We start from the raw sequence: 22,360 nt of genomic DNA, 5'->3' as shown, positions 1-22,360 counted from the left end.
ATGCAGCAGGCAGTCATGCCTGGCTGCTAGTCGATTTACCTCCATGCTAACCAGGTAGTATTTAGACAGACCCGGAGCACCACCAGAGACGGCCACTGACTGCCCTGACTGCAACCGCCAACTGCCGCTAACACTCAGCGCCCCCAGCGCTTGACTTAGTACCCTACAGTACTCGACTTCTATATCTCCCCGCTCACACCCACCTCCTACTCTTCCCTCCTCCCTCACGATCTTCTCGTCCGCCCTTCTCTTCTCTCTACCTGGGATTCGGCCGCTCAGCAGGTGATTCAGTCAGCTTGCCAACCTTGCGCCACTCCCTGCTCGGCACCGTCTCCTGGTTTCTTTTCCTTTTCACCTTTTACTCTACCTGTTCTTGCTGCGTGTGTGTGTGTGTCCTCGTCCTCCTTTGTTGCTTCGCTTTCCCCCCTTCCATTCGCCGCCACCATCTGTTGTCGCTTCCTCCTTTCAAGATAAAGAAGCAACATCTTTCTCGCACTTCGACGACGTCTTGACTTGCACAGCTCTGCGACCTATAAGAGCCGCGTGCACTCGAGTTTTCGTACAACATCAAACACCGGACCAGTCTTCCCCATACGACAATATGCCGGTTCAACTTCTGCCAGCGTCCGCCGCTGCTTTTGCCCCGAGGGCTTCCTCTGTCAACGTTGTCTTGGGCTCCAGGATCGAGCCGTGGCTTACACAGACGCTTAAGCGCATCAATCGGGTGAAGCGACCCCTCAACAGCGTACCCCAGCACCAGCGATGCCTCACCGAGACACTGTCATCACCAAACGCCATCTGGACCCTCGCCTCATTAATGTTTCCCAAGCTGCCCCAAGCCGAGATGCCCGAGGACCCCATGGAGAACCTCTTCAGCCACCAGCTCATCCACATCGAGGCCTACATTGTCCACGTCGACATGGTCCTGCGCAACGAGGTCGCCTACAAGCTCACCGTCGAGACCATTGACGCCCTTGTCGAGTATCACAAGGAGATCCACTGCGTCGACGCAAAGGCCAATACCTACGACTGGTCCGAGAAGGAGCAGCAGTGCAAGAAGCTGCACGAAGACTTTGTGCAGGCTATCAACAAGTACGTCTTCCGCACACACGTCTCTGCTCTCGAGGGTCTTGAGGAGGAGGGTGCTGGCGAGCTACTCAACGGAAAGAGCGAAGAGGTCAAGGCGAGCCTCATGAACTTGATGAAGCCCCTTCTGCCTCCCCCGCCAAGGGTTGTCGAGGTTATTCGACAGCCGCCTCTGCTGCCCAGCTCCCCCATCGCCAACATGTGGACGCAGGCTCCCCCTCACATCATCCCTGCTGCTGTTGAGCCTTGGCAGGTGCTGCCTTCAAGTCCCAGCGTGACTTCGTCCGTCGACTCGAGCAACACTCCTCTCTGGGCCAACATGGGTATGAGCGATGTCCAGCTGCCTTCTCCTACTCCTTCGTTTAGCCTTCCGCAGTCCACTGCCGAGCTCTTCTACAGCCCTCCAATCATGGCACCCATTCCAGCTCTCCCGCTGCCGAGCGTATATGCGCCCTCACAGTGTGGGGTAAGTCTGGGCATGGGCATCGGTGGCTTTGGCTGGGATCGCTATCAGGAGTATGCCACGATAATGTGAAGTTGCACTCCCGCGACCGACACCGACTTCTTAATACTGTCCCGCTACCAGCTCGCGGTTTCGGGTCCCCCTTTTTCTCAGAGACAAAAAGCACTCGAGTCATTATCTTCTCAGCGGCATAGACAATCTTGTCAGGGCATATAGGCGTTTTGTTGCATCAGGAACGGAGTTCGAATACCTCAACCAAATATTCTTTCTAGGAAATACCCCTAATCATTTCCTCTTGTTTTTCTTCTTCTTCTTTTCTTTTCTTTTCTTCTCTTTCTTCTTTCCATTCTTGGTTCTTTTTTCCGTTTTTGCTATCGGCGACACAGCAAGCGTGTACAATGGTTTCGAATCTAGTTCCTCGTTGAAAGTCCGGGAAACATCATCATCCGTCGCGTTATAGCCGCTAGCTCGGCATTTTCTTTTGGGCTGCTTGTTTTTCCTTACATTATACCACCAACATGGCTGGATCCGAGGCGGACAATCTGGATGCGTGTTCAACCGGGCGGGGACTCTTTTCTTCGGCACAGACGCCAGCGGCTTGCGACATTCTCTTCTACTTTTCCTTGTTCTTGTTTTCTGGTACCATTGGGTTAAAGATAAGAGGCAACTGCAGCAATGCACAACAATCGGCTCGGCCCGAAACCTCCATTGGATTTGATTCCTACACTTTCTTTTCTCGTCCGCTTCGTTGCTACCGACGAGGCAGCAACGAAGCAGACTTTTCTTTTCATTTGGAAGATCTCCCTCTCAGATGTGTTGCCTGCGAATAATACCTCAGGCCACTCTTTTGGTGTCTTTCCTTATCCTGTCTTGCGTAATGACACATCACGACACATTTGACGACGACATGAATGAGTTACGAATAACCTCACGAGTATGCGATACGATTATTGAACACATGGATAGCTTAATTTCTCTGGCTAGATGCTGAGATTGGACGCTTTCTCTTCGAATCAAGTACTCATATTACACAAGCGGTTTTATTCAGCTCAACGATTTGTTTCCAACGCTGACTGACTGGATTTTGAACTGGATTTCAAACCAGCTAGCGACATTTCTTGGAACAACGTCAAACCAACAATTACGCATTACGATCATGACGCTGAAATATCTGGAATGTTTTGGCACATGCGGACACTGGCTGTTGACAGGGGTGTGCACGCCCGCCGGCAAGTCTGTGCGGGCTGTTGATGACTGGAAAGACGATGATAGGGTGGGCTTCATGCTTTGTCCCTGCTGTGCAGTGACGAGTGAATGGCCTCTTCCATCCACCGTTTCGCCGCGATATTTCCCAGCCATGAATGCTGTTGACCTTTTCCACCTCACAAGTTCATACCTGTGCCAGTACGACACGCCAGGGAGTCTAACCGAATCGGATGCGTTAATTCGGTCTCTTCTCCCATTCAACAATGGCTTGTTGAGGTGGCCTGAGAAATGTCTAGGCAAACATTTTTGTAGCTCATCTCTCTACACCCCCACTCCCGCTTCGAGCTTGCTTCCTCAGCCAGACCGGATCTGGTTGAGAGGGCATCGAAGCTGTTGTGGCGCAATGTCAAGTGAGTGAGCTGGGCTGTCAGCAAAGCTGTGCTTTGTTGACTTGCCTACTCACTCCTGGGCTCTCCCGCTGGGAACGGGAGGGCGCTTGGGGTTGCATAAGAGATGCTGGATAAACTCAAAGTGTGCGAGAGAAAAAATTATGAAAAAGGATAAAAACCACTTTAAAAAAAAAAAAGCACTATACAGATGAGGACAATGGCCTCTTCGCCCTGGCGGCGGAGATGGCTTCGCACGCAATGTAGCGCACTGCTGGAAAAGGGTCCCTGCTCGTTCTCTTGTCGTTGGCAGTACTACTAGGTAGTTAATTTAAACTTGAAAAAAATTTCGTGTGGCATTACGCTCTTGTCTATCACAGTGATGTGTCTCGGTTGATACGTTCCATCTTGATTATATCTGCAATGGTGTAGAGAGTTGATTAGGCAGAGTAGATGTAAATAGTGAAGGAGCTTGAGGAAGGCATATCCGTTGTCTATGAAGTCACTTTGCACGAGTACCTGACTTCTAGATTAAACCCCATCCCACATGTAGTGTTTGGTAATTTATAATCATATTTCTTTGTCATATTCAATTTCTATGGCTACATGGTTTCATCATGGAGTTTGATATCCCAACTAACTGGCATATTCTGTTTATTTGACAAGCTTCTCTGTCTGCTCCTGAATGGAGCTGCCCAAGCCAGCATCCACTCTTGAGAACATCTCGTATGTTCTGGTACGAGTGTCTTGATGAGCGGCCGCTAGATGGCCGGCAACGTTTGAAATAAAGTTCTCCTGCTGGCCAGCAGTGCGGCCGAGCACATCCCAAAGACCCTTTGCTTGCACAAAGTCATCATCGTTGATTTCTTGGAAAAGCTCATGGACGGCAGCGCCGGACCACTTCTCATGGGTGACGGAGGGCTTGACAGCCTTGTAAGTCAGCTGCCTGTAAGAGCTAGGATAGTTAGGATTGGCACCATAGTTGCCGTTGATGGCCATGGCACCATCGCGCTGGAAGGGGTTGAATGCTTTCAGAGGTGCATTTACAGGAATCTGCTGATAGTTGGTGCCGAGACGGTGACGATGAGTGTCGGGGTAAGAAAACAGCCGAGACTGCAACACAGGGTCGATAGAAGGCTCAACACCGGGCACCAAGTGAGAGGGAGAGAAGGCAACCTGCTCGATCTCGGCGAAGTAATTTTCAGGGTTCTTGTTGAGAGTGAATTTGCCAATGGGCCTGAGGGGCACATCCTTCTGAGGCCAAACCTTGGTCAAATCAAAAATGTTCCAGCGGAACTTCTCAGCTTCCTCAGGGGTGAGAACCTGAACGTAGACAGTCCAGCTGGGGCACTCTCCCTTCTGAATAGACTCAAAGAGATCTTGAGTGTTCCAATCTGGGTTCTCGGCAGACATCTTGGAAGCCTCTTCAGCGGTAAACGTCTTATTCCCCTGATCAGTCTTGAGGTGGACCTGGGTATAGACAAAAGATCCATCGGGCTTAGTCCACTTGTGAGTATGGCCTGAGTATCCGTTCATGTGTCTGTATGAATAGGGAGTGCCTCGATCGGAGAAGAGATGCATGACCTGATGGATAGCCTCTTGGTGGGTGGAGAGGTAATCCCAGAACATGGTGGCATCTTTAAGGTTCGTTTGGGGGTTTCGCTTCTGAGTGTGGATGAAGAGCGGGAACTTGGTAGGATCACGGATGAAGAAGACCGGGGTGTTGTTGTAGACCCAGTCCCAGTTGCCCTCCTCTGTGTAGAACTTGATGGCGAAGCCACGAGGATCACGGGCGGTGTCAGCAGAGCCCTTTTCACCACCAACGGTTGAGAAACGCGCAATGCAGTTGGTCTTCTTGCCGACAGTATCGAACATGTTGATGGAGGTGAGGTCGGTGATGTCATGGGTGACTTCGAATACGCCATATGCGCCAGCACCCTTTGCATGGACGACACGTTCAGGAATACGCTCGCCTAGATGTGCAATGTTAGCCGTGTCATGACTTGGGGATGGGCTAGGGTATAGCCCAAGATGGAGCATGGAAGCCTTGGTATGGAGACGAAATAGAAGACAGAGGGACACGTACGGTCAAAGTGGGCGAGGGCATCGATCAAGTGAAAGTCCTGGAGCAGCAGAGGCCCAATGGCACCGGGTCGCTGCCAGCCCTCAGGGTTATCAATGGGGGCACCATTGGAGGTGGTGTAAACTGGCTTCTCGTTGTACCTGAAGGTGGAAGCCGGCGTGTCGTTGGCAACCATTTTGACGGTTGGTTGTCTTGGACTGACTGAATGCCGCGATATGAAGTGTTAGACAGCTGACAGATGGATTGTAGATCATTGATAGGTACGGGGCATAATAGGAAGCCTACCTATGTATCAGATGTGTATGGGAGCAGAGCTCACGTGGCCAGATGGGAGATACCAGAGAGGAGGTAGGAAGGAGATGTAGAGAAGGGAAAAAGAAGAGTAGAGAGGCACAGGACAAGGCAACAGCTGATGAGGGGCCGGACGAGACTGCCTCTTTATACCTGAGCTGCAGTCGAGGAGAAGGGGCGAGCGTAGTGGTGGGGTGATTGAGCCTGATGTAAGACGAGGCCTGTGCAAGAGAAGCGAATTCATGCGTCAATGGTCAAACGAAGCTTCCTGTGTGGTTGAGATGGCGGGAGCGTACAGGGACCCTCCCTCCTTCCCCTCCTCTTTCTTGCCTCAGCTGTTTGCTTGTGCTTGCCCTGCATGATTACTATGCCCGTTAGTACCTAAACTCGGCAACCAAGTGTCTACTACTAGGTAGTTACGTTCCATAGCAATTGAACTGCCCAGGTCGTGGCAACTGCCGATGCTGCTTGTGCTCTTGTGCCCGGCCGCTTCTAGAGCTTTGCGTGCCTGACTTAGTATTTCCATCACTTGCCCAATTCATGACCTGGCCAAAGTCCCCTACGTCAGAGCCCGCCCATCGCGGGGCAATGGGTAACAAGCATCGCATGTACCCAATCCTGCTAGCACACGCGCACGAGGTACATTCTTTGCGGCACAGGCTGGTGGAAGCAAGAACCGGCTCCATCTCCCCCCCGCTGGGCCAGCCCGAAGTGGAGTGACTGCTAGCCAATAACAGGCCCCCGAAAGGAAAGCCGGATCGGTTCACTTGTCCCGGAACGGAGCACGGGCCTCTGGAGCTGTGCGAACCACCTGAACCTCTCAAGGTCCATTCGAGGCCAGGCGCGGCGTCACTAACTCGTTTTGTGCCCTGGCCCGTCAAGAGAGGCTGCGTCGATATCAAATTCCGCCTCCCTGCTTTCAACTAGTAATTTACCCTTTACCCTTAGATGACTGTATTATGTCGGCGGCTCAGTGTCTCTGACGTCTCTCGCTGCCGGCACCCATCGCTCTTCTTGGTTCTCCAACCCCCAGCTCAAGCTCAACCACCCAAGAAACAAAGAGATATCATCCGTAATGCCACTTTTCATATCTATCTTGTTCATTCATGAGTCCGAATGATCATACCGTCTATTTTCCCGGCTTCTGAAGCGGGGTTTTGCCCTTGTCTTCCGCCGCAACTGCCGCAACTACCGCCTGCCATCGCCCCATTCCTCTTCCATCATGGATATTTCAAATTGGGTCTTCGTACAGCAGATGGTGGGCACTAGCAACGAACGGCTTCCCTCGACCCGGATGAGCTGATGGCGCGCCTCGCGTAGGTGTCTGAACGCGTGGTCACCTGCTCTGTCACTCTTTTAGTGCCTGCCTAGGTTGTTCCCAACTAATCATAATGCCTTGGCGGAATTGTTCTAGTTGCTGACTTGATTTACGTTATTTGAGATGATATTTACCACGTCTGACAGGTTGTTACAAACTAAGACTTATAATACACACATGAACTGATATATGTTTTTCTGGACTTTTCACACCAAACATGTCCCGTACCATCTTGAACTTCCCGCACTGTTTCAACTGGCCGTCCAAAGAGAACATGGGCAGACGAATGTTCTTTCTTTACCCGGTGAGTTCCGGCCGTTTTCCAGATCTATTGCCGTTACAAAGTAAGCCATTACAAAATCCCTCTATCCATTCCTTTGCCAGTCTAGTTTACAGAATAGCCTATGTGACGCCAAAATCTCATCTGCCGCCATTTTCTGTGAAAACTTGACATGCTATCTCCGCTCCACCCCATGTAGTCCGAGGTCCGACTACCCTTGTTTTATACACAATTATATCGTATTGAGAACTTCGTTACTGGCATTCCAGGTGCCCACTTCTTTGTACTTTGTTCACACACCCTCTTTTTTCATGCATCTCAAGCGCTTCCGGTCGCATCCGTTGGGGTTTATTGAGGATAGCCGTCGTAATCCGAGAGAACTATTGATCATGTCAAGTGGGTTTTCGAGGCATATGACGTGCGGCCCAGTGAGGAACTGCCGCATCGCCTGTCAGTTTTACAGGTACTTCTGGATGCCCCGGCTCATATTTGCCCAGATTTGACACAACCCTTCACACGATGCGGGTCTCTAAATAAGGCTGATGCGGCGTGCCGCGTGGCAGCGCTGATGTTAATACGAGATTACGAGGGGTTTGACAGCCAAGCTCGGGGTTCAAAGACCGAGACCAATGTTGAGAATCGAAACAGGATACTGGTACAGGTATCCCAAGTCTAAAATTAAATGATAGTACTGTTCATATTGCCCCCCCATCCGTATGATTGTCTTCTCTCAAACCTATCGTCCGCCCATTAGATGGGTAGGGTATGCCCTTCGTTGCATATCCTCCTCCTCCTTGACCCAGGCGTATCGTTGTTCTCCCAGATACGACGAAACCCGACCGTCGTTCCATCGTCTTATCGTTTGTTGTACAAGATTGCGTTTTGATGAAAAGAAGAGGTATCAAATCCTCCCTCATTGATTTTAATAAGTTTTTTTTGGCTGTTAGTTTTCTTGGTTGACGGTTTGCTATGGTAGACGTTTGTTGTTAGCTTTTTCGGTATTCTCCCCCCGAGATGCATCGATCGTCAGGAACATAAACTTACCACCAGCCAATCCATGCCCTCGTTCACACCACTGCCGTCGACTGCCGAACAGGCCATGATGCTCCAATTTCGGTCCCGCAGCTCGCCCAGCTGCAGCGCTTCCGAGATCTCTCCCGCTCCCTTGGCGCCGGGCTGGTCCTGTTTGTTGGCGAACACCAGCAGAGCCGCATCCTTGAGCTCTTCCTCGTTCAGCATGGCCGATAGCTCCTCTGCTGCGGTTTGTAATCGGTCGATATCAGTCGAGTCGACGACGAAGATAACGGCAGCGGTGTTGGCATAGTAACACCGCCAGTAGGGTCTGATGCTTGTCTGACCACCCAGATCCTGAAAACAAGATGATTAGCAAAATGCCGGTTTCGCCGCTTCCAACGCGTCTTCTATTGTATTCATCCATACCCAAACATTGAAATTGAGGTTCTTGTACGTGACTGATTCAACGTTGAATCCGATCGTTGGTATCGTCGTGACAACTTCTCCGATCTAATCTCTCCAAGTCAGCACGTGGTTAGAAATCCAGCAGCCATCGGGTCCGTACCTTCAGTCTGTATAAGAGCGTTGTTTTTCCAGCGTTGTCCTGTTCAAACCGACGCATTAGCATCCCAGCATCGAGGCCAAGGCAGTCAACGACGTCATACCAAGCCCAAGATCAGAATCCTAATCTCTTTCTTTGCCCAGACCAAGTTGGACAGCCATGACATGCCAGCACCCATCTTTAAATGTGAATAATGAAGTCCTCTGTGATTCGTTGTGTGTTCCGTCCTCGGTGGATGAATCGTTCGCGTTCCACCTCGCGCTCAGATTTGACGTAGTTTTGAAGGGAACGGACCTTGCGGGACGCCGGGAAGAAATGCCAAGAAATAAAAAATAAAAAGGAAATACGAATCAGACGCGGGCAAATAAGTCGATTATAGGTCGCGTGTATATCGCAAAAGGTCGTGGCAGAAGGGCTTCGTTGAAATGCGTATGTGGAATGGAAGTTATTAATTACAAACTGTCCCCTATTCCGGAGTCTCCAACGCCCATCTGCAGCTATCTTGGCAGGCCGTTGTTAGAGGGCGATTGTCCTTCCGAACCGCGGGCTCTGGTTGGTCCACGCGCTAGACAAAAACCTGAGGCTAATCTCACGCAGCCTCACATCACTTGACCTATTTCCGTTGCCTTAATTGGGTGTAGACCGTGTAGTGCACTGCTGATGAAAGCTTCTCTACGAGTTGAAATAAATCGAGATGACATATTGGATATAGAAAAAACTCATTAAGGAAATTTAAAAAATTAGAGAATATTGTGATATCAGCGTTATGGACAGTTCCATCAAGCATTGCTCTGCGCATCAGCTGCACTTAGGCGCGGAGACACTGTCCAGCTTATTTTGTCACTCTCCATAGCCTTATTAGGTAATACGCCACGAGATGCTTCCAGCGATTCATCAGCCGCGCTTTCTGCCTGAGGAACAAACTTTTGCCGCGCCACATGCCACACCAGCCACAAACCCACCAACTCTCTTCTCCGCTAGGGCTTTACGCCCTCGGATGCGGGTCGCAAAATCTACTATCACTCTCAACATCACGAAAATCGTCATCATCACCAGACTCGATACGCAAGGTCAATACGATGGCGGTATGCAGCCCCTTCCCGCTGGTTTATGAAGAGCCATGTCCTTGAAGAAGCGATTTTTGATTTCGGCGCGGCTTCTGTTCGGGTCCCTGCGGTCCAAGCAGTCGCTGGCGTTCAAAGGAGAAGACGCAAGATGGGCTCGATTTTGAAGCAACCAAATCGCTGACGAGCATATGATTCTCTAGAGCCACAAGACATTCCGAACCAAGCAGAAGCTGGCCAAGGCCCAGAAGCAGAACCGCCCGGTTCCGCAATGGATTCGCCTTCGCACTGGCAACACCATCCGGTGCGTTCAAATTCCCCAGAAACGAGACACCACAACTCCTTCGAATTATCCCTACGATTTTCGAACGCCTCAGCCTCTTTTCCCGCTCAAACCCATCGCTCTCCTTTCCTACACATGATTCGATTATCTCTTCTCGTTCACAGACCCAAATCTTCACATGCCACAAAATACTAACTGGTTGTTCGTATAGCTACAACGCCAAGAGAAGGCACTGGAGAAAGACTCGCCTCGGCATCTAAGCCGGTTCACTCAATCACCTGGCATTCCCGACCCTCTTGCACCGACGGTACCGACGTCCGGTTTCTTTGGCATGGTCTCGTGGTGAAATAGTGGCGGATGGCGTAAAAAAAGAGTTTTTATCGTCTTTACGGCGTGTGGGAGGAGGATGCAGACGCAATGGAATGGGCACGGTTGCCTGGTTTCTCGATTCTTGATATTGCTTCATGTCACGGTCGGTCATAGGGAAAGGAATGAACCTATTTTGATGTCCATTTTGCTTTTTTTACCCGAGTCTCAGTTCTTTCTAAACATGGTGCTCACGCCACAACTGCTACTCGCTATGTGAATGAACGAGAGGGCCGATTTTCTTCTGTGCCATCAGAAAATACTCCAACATCAATGGTTTTGCTCCAATGGTGGTATCTGGGCCTTGGACAGTGAACAAACTGAGAACTGATGTGTCCGAATTCTCCAATGTTCTGGGTTAGGTAAAGGCAAATAAGGCCATGAAATCAATGCTGGTGCCATGTTCAATTCGTTTCTTTAGAGGTCACCAAGCCCATCTCGTGAATGAGAAATAAGGTATAAATCGAAACCAGCTAAAATTTTACTCAACGTGGTGTCTGTAGCGTGTCTTTAACCGTAGAGAATAAGCTTCCCCAGCTCATGATAAGTGCTCGATGTTGGTCAATCTACAGCCGAGCCCCCGCGCATATGTCCCCAAAAACAAAATACCAGTTAAAAAAACGAAAAAGAACCCGATAGCCTTGTCATTTCAGTCCCATCAACGCCGTAGGTTGCTCTATGAAACAGCCCTGGAAACAGCCAGGTTCACGCTGCTGCTCTCCACTAAAAGAGGGAGAGTTAAGAGGCACCCGTAGTAGACCATTATTTATCGGTCCTCGGCCCATTCGTTCTCACGGCGAATCTGCTCCTCCTCCTCGGCCGAGAAATCGTTTGTAATGTTGAAAGTCTTGCGGATTTCCTCGGGAGACTTGCCCTTGATCATGTTTGCCACTGTCTTGCAGCCAACGTCCAAGAGAGGCTTGATGTCAAGGAAATTGGAGGCCTAGGGTCGCGATTAGTTGGGAACCAAATTATCCCCGTTAAAGAAGGGAAAAAACGTACCAGGATGATCTCGAAAAGCATCTCTTGGTCGACCTGCATAAACTTCTGGTCCCACTCCTCAATATCCGTAGTCTTCTTGCGAGCATCAGACTCGTCATCGGGAGCGGCAACAGGGTCATTGCGGTGATGTTCGCACCACTCAACCACCTTTCGCAGCACTGCCTCGTTGACCTACCAAGGCTCTGTTAATGACATTCCCGGGCGATTTACAGTGGAAAAGCTAAGACTTACGTTGGGAATAGGAATAGGGTTCTCTGGGCTGACGTCGGCACCGCCCAAATCCTCCAGCATGTTCTTCAGGAGCATGGATCGCTCTACGACGGCACGGTCTGGCATCGGGAGTCAATCACGAGGAAACCTTAAAAATGGATGAGATGATTAGGATGAGGCGAGCATACCAACTTCCATGGTGGCGTTGTCGTTGGAGACCAGCCAGATCTTCTGGGACGCAGGCTTTGCTTCCGCCATTGTGATGATGATGCGATGATGTTATCCGTGAAGAGAAGCTCGTCGATGTGGCGGAACGATGTTGGAGATCGATGCGAAAGGCCTGCACAGAACGTGTAGCTCGTCGCGGTGGGTAGCGGTGGGTGTTGATGCGGATGTTGAGAAGAGCGGCAGGAAGGCAGGGAGAGAGGTTGATATACTCGTAGCTGAACCTGACTCCTAGGCACGGACGAATCCGAGTGGCAGGCAATCGCTTCAAAAGTTCTGCGGGGTTCTGCTGGCGAAAAAAGGTACGTACCGAATTCTGCGCGTTGGCTGATGGAAGAGCCACCAAAGCTTCAGTCAGGCAGTGTTTGGGTGGCGGCGTCCTCAAGGGGAGCCCGAGCTTCCAATTGTCGATACGGAAAAGAGAAAGGAAAACTTATATATACCATTCGCAGCTGAGTTTTATTTTGCATTTCTTGTACAGAGTATATCTGTATTATGATTTCCCCCCCCTTTCTTTTTTTAGAAAGCCTTTCTCGAGCCACCGCCAATGCCAGCCTCAATGGTACTCACCGGTGCCTGCGTCTTAGTACTGGCGCCAAGGTACCAGGCAGCACTACGACTAATACTTCCTTCCAGGATTATTCTGCATTGGCCCAACCGAACGCTGGTTATTGCATTGAGGCCTATTCCCCTTTGATGCCTTTGTAATGCGCATCAGTCTTTCTCTATGTTGACTGACCCTCGCCCTTTCATTGTCTCGAGACAATCATGTAGAACAACAATTTTCATAAGGGCAACCTTGCATTGTCTACCTGTCTCGCTCACATAGACCCATATGTACTCAGCTGAAAGCATGGCTGTGAAGCTTCAGCACTCCATTATCGTCGGGGTCAAAGACAGCCAAGTCGTCATTCATTTGCCTTTCATGTTTCTTATCATCAGTCGCTCTCTGTTATGCACTGTATTGTTCAAGGAAATATATCCATTTTACGAGTACTATCCCCACTGGGCTCCAATGCCTACGAACAACCTCACGCTGGGAGGATAGAGTATGAGCCACTGCCCGAGTGACTAAGTTTTCATCCACCCGGCGCTAAACCGGCTGCAAAGAACCCTTGCATCAAGTGCCGAGCGTTTGTTTTCTTTTCACGTGATGGTGATGATGAAGAGCATGAAAAGAGAGAGAAAGAGATTGTTCTTTCATGCTGCGGTTGTTGCATTGACAGCCATAACGCCGCTGAAACGCTTTAGGTGCCTTAGATAATCTTCGCTGGCTCCTCGCTTTTGTTGACCAAACAAAGCTGTGATTACGAAAGCAGCATTGCCAGCTGCGGGAAGGGAAAATGAGGTCATGCCCCTTATTTGCATGTCAGGCACGCACCCTTCAGGTCTCAGCCAGCAGGTCATCAGCCTCGTCTGACCACCTGTTCCGTTTTAGCAGCATTTCTCGACAGCCCTCTGGCGCGTCTTAGACTTTCCACGCGTTGACACATTTGCTTCACTTCATTTTTTTTTTTTTTTGCTTCTTCTTTCGACAACCTAAGCCCCTTTTCGCTGTTTATAGAGCTTGCAGCATAGCTTTTGCCTTTGTGGCCTTGCGTTTGGAGCCTCATCTGCAGCCTCCCTCCTTGTTCTTACTTCACGCCTAGAAGATTCTAATCAACTTTCCCCTATTATTATGGTACTACCACACTGTTCGTAATTCTCAGCTATCACGGCTTTTCTTCTTTCTTCTCAGCCATCCTGTCAGCCAGCGCGCATCGCAGCTTCTCCGATTTGCTCATGTTTTTTTTTTATCGCCATCAGCATCTTCTCTCGCTCATGCTTACTACACCAACACCTTCTTCTAAGCAGTCAGCCAAAATAAGATGTGGCGGCGCACTTATCTTCTTCTAGTCCTCATCAGACTCTATTTTGCTCTGTCGCCCAGTTATCTTCACCCTGATGAGAACTTTCAGGGGCCGGAAGTGATTGCTGGTATGTATTCGGGCGCCATGTAATATTTGAGCACCTTTTGTGGAAGCTTCGGGTTATGAGCCCTTTGCAGGCGGTTGGATGATTTCTCGAGGGATTTATTACGGGCTTTTGGTTTACCCCAAAAATGAGCTTTTGTGTAACTGTTCTCAGTGGCTAATCGAATATCTGCTGTATACAGGCCAGATTTTTAGTTACCCTGTCCGGCATACATGGGAATTCACTAGCGAAACCCCGATTCGGAGTGTCTTCCCGCTCTGGCCTGTATATGGCCTTCCCATGCTTTTGCTCCGCTGGCTTTGGGTTGGCAACGGGCAAGATGGCGAGGTCCCCCCTATTGCCGTCTTCTGGACGTTGAGGTGCCTCATGTTTCTATTGAGCTTTGTGCTGGAAGATTGGGCTATTCACGAGCAAATTACCTCAACTCGCCATCGTCGGATTGCTGTCCTTCTCGTGGCGTCGTCCTATGTAACCTGGACTTTTCAAACACATACATTCTCCAACTCGATTGAGACTCTGGCGGTTCTGTGGAGCTTGGTATTGATAGAGCGCATCATGGATCCTCATGTAAGCTTTGCGGCTATCTGCTCCTTCGTATATCATTATGCTCTCGATCTCATGCTAATACATCTTCGGCAACAGTCATCCATCTTGTCCTCGGTAGTCCTGGGGATGGTTGTTGTGTTTGGTATCTTCAACCGCGTTACTTTCCCAGCTTTTCTGATACTGCCTGGGCTGCGATTGATACCCCATTTTCTGAAGAAGTGCGTCCTCATCCCATGCAGCTTGCGACATTTAGACGACAAGTATTAACTCATCTAGTCCTTTTTCATTGGCGGCCCTGGTTTTGGCTGCCCTTACAACTGCTTTAACTGCTATTGCTGTCGACACTGCTTTTTACACTCCGGGCCCTATTACTTGGTCTGATCTCATCACCAACCCGGTCATCACTCCTATCAACAACCTGGTGTATAATTCTAACCCTGAAAACCTGGCACTTCATGGGCTACACCCCTGGTACCAACATATCCTCGGAAACTTGCCGCAGCTTATTGGGCCTGCAGCTGCGTTGCTGTTTTTACGACCTCATGTATCCCTGAGGCTGTGGTCAGCGGTTTCTGGAATTATCGTCCTGTCTTTCATTAAGCACCAAGAAGCGCGGTTTCTCCTTCCGAGTGTGCCACTCATCCTGTCATCTTTACAGTTGCCGAAGAATAAGGCTCTTCTTCGCACGTGGACTGCGATCTGGGTGATATTCAATCTGTTCTTTGGTGTGCTTATGGGAACATATCACCAGGGTGGTATTGTCCCTGGGCAAGTGTTTATGAGCAAACAGCCTGACGCCACAAACGCCATATGGTGGAAGACATATCCTCCCCCGATCTGGCTTCTCAACGGCAAAAATGAAGTTTTGACCACCAAGGATGTCATGGGAATTAAGGGCGAGGAACTGTTGAAACAGTTGGCCGAGTTGGCCACTTGCGATACCCCTGCAGACCGGCGCAATACGGAGTATTTGAAGGAAAAGAACGGAACTTATTTACTCGCGCCTGCATCAGCCACCTGGTTAGATCCATATCTTCCAAACAAGGGGCTAGAAGGGCTACGGTTCCGGGAAGTGTGGCGATACAGGAACCATCTAAACTTGGATGATTTAGATTTTGGAGATGACGGAGTCTGGAATACTCTCTCTAGAGTCATTGGTCGCCGAGGTCTTGTTGCCTGGCGAGTAACTAAAAGCTGTGGGTTATAGAGCTAGCATCCCTATGATAATTTTAAGGAAATAATATGAATTAAGTAAAAACTATTAAATCATGCCTGACCTTTGCGCGCGCGCCGGGCTTTGATAGATGACGCTGAAATGCTGTCTTGTTACAGAATAACGATGCATCACTAATTCAACTTTGAGGGCGCAACTACGATCAAGATTTGTAAAATCACTAGGAGAGTTTCCAAGATTAAAAAAAAAAAAAAAAGGCTAATATTATTGTTCGAGACTTAAACTATGCCATCCCACACGTCGTGCATAGGTATAATTGTAACTTGACACCTCAAACGGAGCCTAAAAGTGCCACGACCATTTAGTAGAGGCGCTTGGGAGGAGACATGGAAGCCTTGATGGTAAGGCTTCCAACGTTCTGCCAGCCCTTCTTCAAGAGAGAGACCAGGTAGTTGATGGCAAGCATGATGTTGCCAACAAGCTGCTCCTGCTCCATACCGACGTTGCCGACGGCGACACCCATGCAGAGAACCTTCTTGAGCTGGAACTTGATGGTGGACTTGACCTCGTTGATCTTGCCAGTCAGGTCATCAGCGTGGGAGACGGGAGTAGGGAACTTTCCGGCTGTAGGTGAAGAGAGTTAGCTTCAGCGACGACATATGCGGTGGTCCATTCAATCGTAGTGACTTACCCTTGGACAGACCAGGACCCAGGAGACGGGGAATCTGCTTGATGAGAGCTTCGGAAGCAATGAAGGCATCGTACTTGCGAGCAAGCTTCTTGATGAGCTTCTTGTTCTTGTTCAGCTTCTTCAAGTCATCAGCCGACATGGCGTCAACACCACCGTGCTTGGCACGATCGAGATCGTGCTGGTCACCGAGGATGCTATAGCGAATCCGAGTCAGCACTCTTGGTTCTTATTTGTCGGCGACTATGTCGGGTTCATACCAGATGGCCATGTTGGGGCGGGGGATGGAAGGCAGGCGGATGGTGCCAGAGAAACGCTTGTCACGCTGGGGGTCATAGTTCTTGAGGCCGATCTGGAGCTCGACGGTCTCGAGGAAGTTGCGCTTCTTGGTCTCGTTGGAGTACTCAAGGAGCTCTCCGACTTGAGTCCGGACGTTGGCTGTGCAGATGGTCAGCACCGTGCAAAATTAAATATCGAGTGGTAGAGAAGCGTCTATTGCGTCCATCGCTGTAGATGAATCTCTATCTAAGGCGAAAACATACCGACTGAGATCTTAGACATCTTGGCAGTCTCCCAATAGAATCAAACGTATCTAATGGTGATCAGGACGTGGGGTGGTTGTTGAGATTTCGGAAGTCGAAAGGTATGGGGGGCCTCGATGATTTTTATCTAACTCTGTGGATCGGGGATTTCGCTGTGGGGCTGGTGCGAAAGGGCAAAATTTTCTCACGTGCGCAGCCACGTGCAGCCTCAAAACTCTCTGTTGACTCAAGTTGAAACTCAAACGATTGCCATGATAAAGACCGAGTCCAAAAAGGCTAAATCCATGTGTTAGAGTGGGATTTTTGGTGTCGAGAGCAGCGGCATCTTCTTCACAAAGTTTTGCGTTCATTCGGCGTGACTCAGTGGACAAACTTTTCGCCCATCATGCCGGGTCGACTCATCCCTGAGCATGTTGATCTGCTCGGTAACCCGACTCCGGTGATGAAGTGGCTTGAAGAGCAAGACGTGGGAAGCCAACAGAGGTGCGAGTTCACCAAACTGTCCCCGCTGCATGTAGCTTGCTAAGTTGTATGTAGTTGTGCCACAAACATCTTCGACACGATCCTGGGAGAAGCAGCCCAGCCTAGATCTGTCTCGGGCAATGCCTGTGTGCGGCTTTGTGGCTTTGTAGAGCGAGTTTCCAAGTCTGAGTCAGAGCCTCTTCAGCTTTGGGCGTTTTCTCAAGATGTAGCTTTGAGGCTTTACGATTTCTACATTGATTGGAATGAGTTTGATCATCATCGATCAATGAGGCTCGTCCTAGACCTGATAGCGCAACTGCTCCGCAGAAATCCTGACAAAAGAGCGGCACTAGAGATACGAGACTTGCTCTTGGACAATCTAATCTCGATTGTAATCGGCCGCTCGACCAAGCCTGTAGCTAAATCGGCCCTGAAGACTCTTGATTACTTTCTTGCCAAGGGAGTTTTCAACTTGGATGACGTCAAAGCCACTCATCTCGCCTACCACCAGGAACTATCCCAGGCCGCTGACATCGAGATATGGAGCGTCTTTACAACCGAGTTGTTGCAGTGGACTCGACTGCACTTTATTTGTCCCGCGGCCGGAAAGTTCATAGTGAGTTTGTGTCGTGCCCTGAGGCAAAGGGGCCATGAAGACTCTACAGGCTTGAGTATAGACACATGGCATCGATGGCTACTCGATTTTCTGACACAGGAGCCAAATTTGCTGGAAAACTTCAAAAATTACATATTCCTTCCGCTCCTCAAGGTTGACAGGCCAGAAGGTCTGAAGTTTTTGCAAAAAGTGAACCAGCATGAGTCCAGTTCAACAGCTACGCCAGCCAATGATGACTTTGACGCAAGTGCGCTTCTCACTTTGGCTGCTTTAGAAACTGGAAAGAAAGTTGGCCTTGTTGAAGAACCCCGTAAAGAAATATCCCCCTCGCCCAACTGAGAATGGGTGCTGACGCAAATTAGATCTTGGCAGTGACCAGTCAAACGAGGACAATTCATCCATTACTCTCCGAGAAAATACCCTTGAGAGCGTGCTAACGCATCCGTCTCACGAGGTTCGAACATCGGCTCTTAGTCTTCTTATAAGCTCACCATCAACAACACGACCATACTCTGCTACCACCTTGGATTTACTTAAGAGACATTTAGCCACTTTTTTGGCGGATCCAGATGCCAAGTTTCGGGTGGATGTCTGTGCTCGTGTAAGGGACATGTTCAAGAGAGTACGGGGCGCAATCTCGATATTGAAGAAAAGCATACCACGAGCAAGGGCAAAGGCGCGAAAGAATGCCTCCAAGGATGCGGCATCTGGTGCCAGTCAACAAGCGTTATACCGCACTAATATAATTTCATGGCCAGAGTCTGAACTTGTATACTGCTTAGAGTACCATGAGAAATTCTTACACTGGTATCTAGGATTCTTATGTGACGAATTGTCTCCGACAGCTTCTTACCAACGACACATTACATCCCTTAAAAGTCTGATATCCATACTTCGCATGGAAGGGGATAGTTCGAAGACTTGGGAGACACCAGAGGACCAGCAGCTGTTTTTCGACTACTTTGATGGGAAATGGCTTCGAACGCTCGCCGATCTAGTAATGGATCCATTCGACGATGTTCGGGATACCGCCTCGCTTGTACTGGCCCAACTATTCGCTGACAAGAGATACGTGAAATTCACCCTCAATTCTACGAACACGAACCAGAAGCCTTCCGGGGAACTTGAAGAACTACTACATCGAGCTGAAAAAGTGTCCATTCGTACTGCCAGAGCTGATCATTCTGATGGTGTTGCCAGAGCCTCGCAACTGCTATATAAATTCTTGGACACTGAAGATGAGCGGCTAGGTCTTCTTTCAAAACTCGTTGATACACTAGACCACAAGATATCAAGGGCTGAGGCAGACTTGGGGCTGGCCGTTCTAGAGCAGCCACTGCATAGTACCTTTGCGTCGCTGTGCTTCACCTGGCAAGCTGTTTCTGAAAAGAAGCTATCAAAATCTGAGGCAGAGTCTGCCTCTGCGCTGCAGGACAGGATGATTGATTGCTGTGAACGGGTGTGGAAAGCCGTCCGCGATGTTCTTTGCGATGACTCTCCTGAGGGGCATCTGCCCGAAGAGATGGAAGATACTGAAGGTCTTGATACAAAGGGTCTCTTGAGTTACAGTTTTCGTGCCATTCATGAGTCAAGGCAAGCTACTTCCAATTAAATCTATTATTGGTTTCTTGGCTAACCACAGTTCAGCAATCTGATGCGGACGATTGCGCTGAGTATGAGAAACCGCTCTCGCGAGGGGCTTATAACACCATCGCGAAAAGCCTTTGAAACCATTGGAAATCTGGCATTCGAGCAACTCGCCAACTTAAGGCATCGCGGTGCATTTACAACGGTCGCTGCGACCTTTGCGACCTGCTGCCAGTTGACCAAGCATTTGGATCCTGTTGAGGGTGAGATATCTCTACTCAACGTATGGTACAAGGTCAGTATCTCAATATTCTGCCATCAATCTCTATGATAGATCCTATTAACGTCTAGTTTTTTGAAGGGTACCTTGAACGAAATCTTCACTCAAAGATCCACAACTCGAAGATCTGCTGGAATCCCCTCGATGATGACGGGTATTCTCTCGGCAAATGCATTTGACCCATCATTTGAAGACGCAATGGCCAGACTCATCGAAATTGCGAGCATTGAGGCCCGCGTGGTAGAAACAGATGGATCGAATCTGCCTCAAGTCCATGCCTACAATTGTCTCAAAGACATTTTCAAGAACTCACTACTAACATCTATGGGAAATAAATCCGAGAAATATCTTCCCCAGTGCCTCGAACTGGCGGCTAGTGGGCTCAGGTCAGAGGTTTGGGCTATTCGTAACTGCGGCTTGATATTCCTTCGCAGTTTAATCGACAGTCTCTTCGGGTCACAGGAGAGCAAGGCGATGATTGAAGCTGGCTGGGACGGAAAAGCCAACAGGATTCCATACCACCGGTACCCTAACCTTCCAACCGTGTTGGCAAGTCTTCTTAAATCCGGTCACAAGATGGTTACCTCAACAAACGCCACATCATCTGCCGAGTCAGTTTTCCCAGCCTTGGACATCATCCGTCGAGCAGGACCGCCTGATCTCCTTCGAGACGAAATTCAAATTCATGTCGCTGCCTATCTATCAAGCCCTGTATGGCATGTGCGCGAAATTGCTGCCAGAACTCTCTGCTCCTGCTTGCTTCACGACAAATGGCTTAGCGTTGTTCAAGATTTGTTTCACAAATCGTTGAATGACAAAACTGTCAATGGCCAGAATCACGTACACGGAGTTCTCCTGTCGCTAAAATTCCTCATTGAAAGATTTAGCGAAGTGGCACCAGATCGCCTCATAGGTATGTAAATCCAACAAGACTTGCAAAGCGATTTGGTGATTTACCCCTATTAAACCTAACCAATATCTAGCTGACCTACCGGAATTGACGACATTCCTCGAGACAAGCCAGATCGACAGCGTATATGTCAGCTGCCCGGACATCATAGCCGCTTACCTGGAAGTTATCAACATGATATGGATATCCCAGATCACTCAATCTCAGCCCTTACAGCCACCCAAGGTTTTGATACCCACGACAAACGGTTCTGCGTTGCTCAAAGCTCAAAGTACTATAAGTAAAATACTTTCTTTGTCTCAATCCAAAGAGCCCGTTAGGCAGGTTAAGACTTTGCTAAGTGAGAGCCGTATTGGCGCCGACACGATGGTGGCTGCTCTGGAATCGATACAGAAACTATGGCATTCGGCCTCAACTCCCGACCACATAAGGATTGCCTTGTGCGATCTGTACATTGACGTTTGTCTCAGAACCAGCTTCATGGAGCCTCAAGTGGTGGCCATTGAGAACTTGGTTGAGTTGATAAACCAGCTCATTGCAGAGAACAAGCTCGATTCTCTGCCTATCAGCTCTCTGATGGACATGTGGACAATACTACCCCAGCGCTCACTAAACCCATCTCTCTCCAACGCCATTGTGAGAGCCAGCGGCTGCTTAGTAGCCGTTATGAGTCAATCTAAACGTCTTTCAACGCCGGCCCTTCGGAACTGGGGCAGAATGATGGCTGATGCAGGGTCAGATGACAAGGTTGGTGCCAATCTAATTGCTTCTTTCCCCTTGTCGATCTCGAAGTATGTATTAGTATGCTAACTCGGTTACAGAGCTTTGATACCCGCTTTGCAGCAGCTCAATCTCTGTGCTCATTCTTCCGTGTGACGGGAACATCTTGCACCAGCGAAGGATATCTCCCTGTCCTCCTAGCCCTCTATGATGCCATAAACGACGATGACGATGAAGTCCGTGAGGCCGGATCCGCTGCAGCAAGGAGCATTTTTGGTCAGAACCTAGCCCCTCTCGAAGCCTCCAGCCGTCTTCTTCAATGGCTCGCCCAACACTTTAACAGCAGCGCTGAGTTCAAGGCTGCAGTTGCAAGTCGCATCACCGGATGTCGTGCTACGGTAGCAGTTAATCAGTCATGGAGTTCGCCTGGGGCCCAACTGGATGCCGCTCTCAGGTCTGACGACTCTTTATTCGCAGTTGAAGAGCAGAATCTATTCATAGACGAGGTTCGCGAGGCAAATCGCTGGGCTTCTGTCTTCCAGAGCCTCGAATGGGATGAAAAAAGACCAGAAGACGGCAGGATACTCGGCAAGCTGGATGAGTGGATTTGCGACGGTCTGGCCCAGATGCAGCTGCTGATAAAGCAAGAGGACGGTCCTCTTGGCTGGGCCTCGAATCCTCACGTCTTTGCCATTGGTACAAGCATTCTTCGAGGCGCTGTGACTTTGAAGAGAAATCACGGCAGTTTGAAGTTACGCAAGGCTGTCGATGATATCAAAGATTTGCTGAGATTGCCAGATCATGATCGGGTTTCAAAACTGCTCATGGAACCGTTAGAAGAGAATTAGAAAGACCCAAAAATTAGACAATAGAAGAAGATTTAACCACTTTTATAATGAAATGAAGCAAAGCTAAGGAAAAAAGAGGTGCCCTATGTAAAATCAAATAGCCCTTTTCTCCCGTGAATTCCCATCCTGACCGTGTTTCGCTGCTAATGTATAATAAGCCGGAATACTCCAAAT

General features: G+C 49.4%; 9 protein-coding genes across 9 annotated transcripts; 4 read left to right on the top strand and 5 right to left on the bottom strand.

The window, feature by feature from the left end:
• Positions 1–601: 601 nt before the first annotated feature.
• On the top strand, positions 602–1,621 carry TRIVIDRAFT_30044 (uncharacterized protein; the record flags this gene model as incomplete). The annotated part of the gene is made up of 1 exon (XM_014103431.1): positions 602–1,621. One exon carries the CDS (start codon positions 602–604, stop codon positions 1,619–1,621), a length of 1,020 nt encoding a protein of 339 aa, XP_013958906.1.
• A 264-nt stretch (positions 1,622–1,885) lies between these two features.
• TRIVIDRAFT_215653 (uncharacterized protein) lies at positions 1,886–3,502 on the bottom strand (the record flags this gene model as incomplete). Its single annotated transcript, XM_014103430.1, has 1 exon — positions 1,886–3,502. The coding sequence occupies one exon, from the start codon at positions 2,906–2,908 to the stop codon at positions 2,594–2,596; it is 315 nt and encodes a 104-aa protein (XP_013958905.1).
• Positions 3,503–3,795: 293 nt separating this feature from the next.
• TRIVIDRAFT_71997 (uncharacterized protein) lies at positions 3,796–5,622 on the bottom strand (the record flags this gene model as incomplete). Its single annotated transcript, XM_014103429.1, has 3 exons — positions 3,796–5,114; positions 5,228–5,425; positions 5,510–5,622. 2 exons carry the CDS (start codon positions 5,397–5,399, stop codon positions 3,796–3,798), a joined length of 1,491 nt encoding a protein of 496 aa, XP_013958904.1.
• Positions 5,623–8,056: 2,434 nt separating this feature from the next.
• Positions 8,057–8,867, bottom strand: TRIVIDRAFT_61477 (uncharacterized protein; the record flags this gene model as incomplete). The annotated part of the gene is made up of 5 exons (XM_014103428.1): positions 8,057–8,080; positions 8,158–8,481; positions 8,554–8,637; positions 8,693–8,731; positions 8,793–8,867. The coding sequence occupies 5 exons, from the start codon at positions 8,865–8,867 to the stop codon at positions 8,057–8,059; spliced, it is 546 nt and encodes a 181-aa protein (XP_013958903.1).
• An 852-nt stretch (positions 8,868–9,719) lies between these two features.
• TRIVIDRAFT_91630 (uncharacterized protein) lies at positions 9,720–10,658 on the top strand (the record flags this gene model as incomplete). The annotated part of the gene is made up of 3 exons (XM_014103427.1): positions 9,720–9,774; positions 9,957–10,057; positions 10,248–10,658. 3 exons carry the CDS (start codon positions 9,769–9,771, stop codon positions 10,294–10,296), a joined length of 156 nt encoding a protein of 51 aa, XP_013958902.1.
• Positions 10,659–10,844: 186 nt separating this feature from the next.
• TRIVIDRAFT_215651 (uncharacterized protein) lies at positions 10,845–11,988 on the bottom strand (the record flags this gene model as incomplete). Its single annotated transcript, XM_014103426.1, has 4 exons — positions 10,845–11,345; positions 11,405–11,575; positions 11,636–11,733; positions 11,803–11,988. 4 exons carry the CDS (start codon positions 11,870–11,872, stop codon positions 11,169–11,171), a joined length of 516 nt encoding a protein of 171 aa, XP_013958901.1.
• A 1,719-nt stretch (positions 11,989–13,707) lies between these two features.
• On the top strand, positions 13,708–15,566 carry TRIVIDRAFT_30947 (glycosyltransferase family 22 protein; the record flags this gene model as incomplete). The annotated part of the gene is made up of 3 exons (XM_014103425.1): positions 13,708–13,816; positions 13,995–14,380; positions 14,613–15,566. The coding sequence occupies 3 exons, from the start codon at positions 13,708–13,710 to the stop codon at positions 15,564–15,566; spliced, it is 1,449 nt and encodes a 482-aa protein (XP_013958900.1).
• Positions 15,567–15,773: 207 nt separating this feature from the next.
• TRIVIDRAFT_71986 (uncharacterized protein) lies at positions 15,774–16,831 on the bottom strand (the record flags this gene model as incomplete). Its single annotated transcript, XM_014103424.1, has 4 exons — positions 15,774–16,157; positions 16,225–16,418; positions 16,482–16,659; positions 16,764–16,831. 4 exons carry the CDS (start codon positions 16,780–16,782, stop codon positions 15,895–15,897), a joined length of 654 nt encoding a protein of 217 aa, XP_013958899.1.
• Positions 16,832–17,148: 317 nt separating this feature from the next.
• TRIVIDRAFT_61472 (uncharacterized protein) lies at positions 17,149–22,186 on the top strand (the record flags this gene model as incomplete). The annotated part of the gene is made up of 8 exons (XM_014103423.1): positions 17,149–17,246; positions 17,301–17,841; positions 17,941–18,088; positions 18,204–19,428; positions 19,489–19,723; positions 19,790–20,621; positions 20,692–21,365; positions 21,440–22,186. 8 exons carry the CDS (start codon positions 17,149–17,151, stop codon positions 22,184–22,186), a joined length of 4,500 nt encoding a protein of 1,499 aa, XP_013958898.1.
• Between the last annotated feature and the right edge of the window lie 174 nt (positions 22,187–22,360).

This window comes from Trichoderma virens (assembly GCF_000170995.1).
Source record: "Trichoderma virens Gv29-8 chromosome Unknown TRIVIscaffold_4, whole genome shotgun sequence".
Lineage (NCBI taxonomy): Eukaryota > Fungi > Ascomycota > Sordariomycetes > Hypocreales > Hypocreaceae > Trichoderma > Trichoderma virens.
This window is presented reverse-complemented; position numbering and strand designations above follow the sequence as displayed.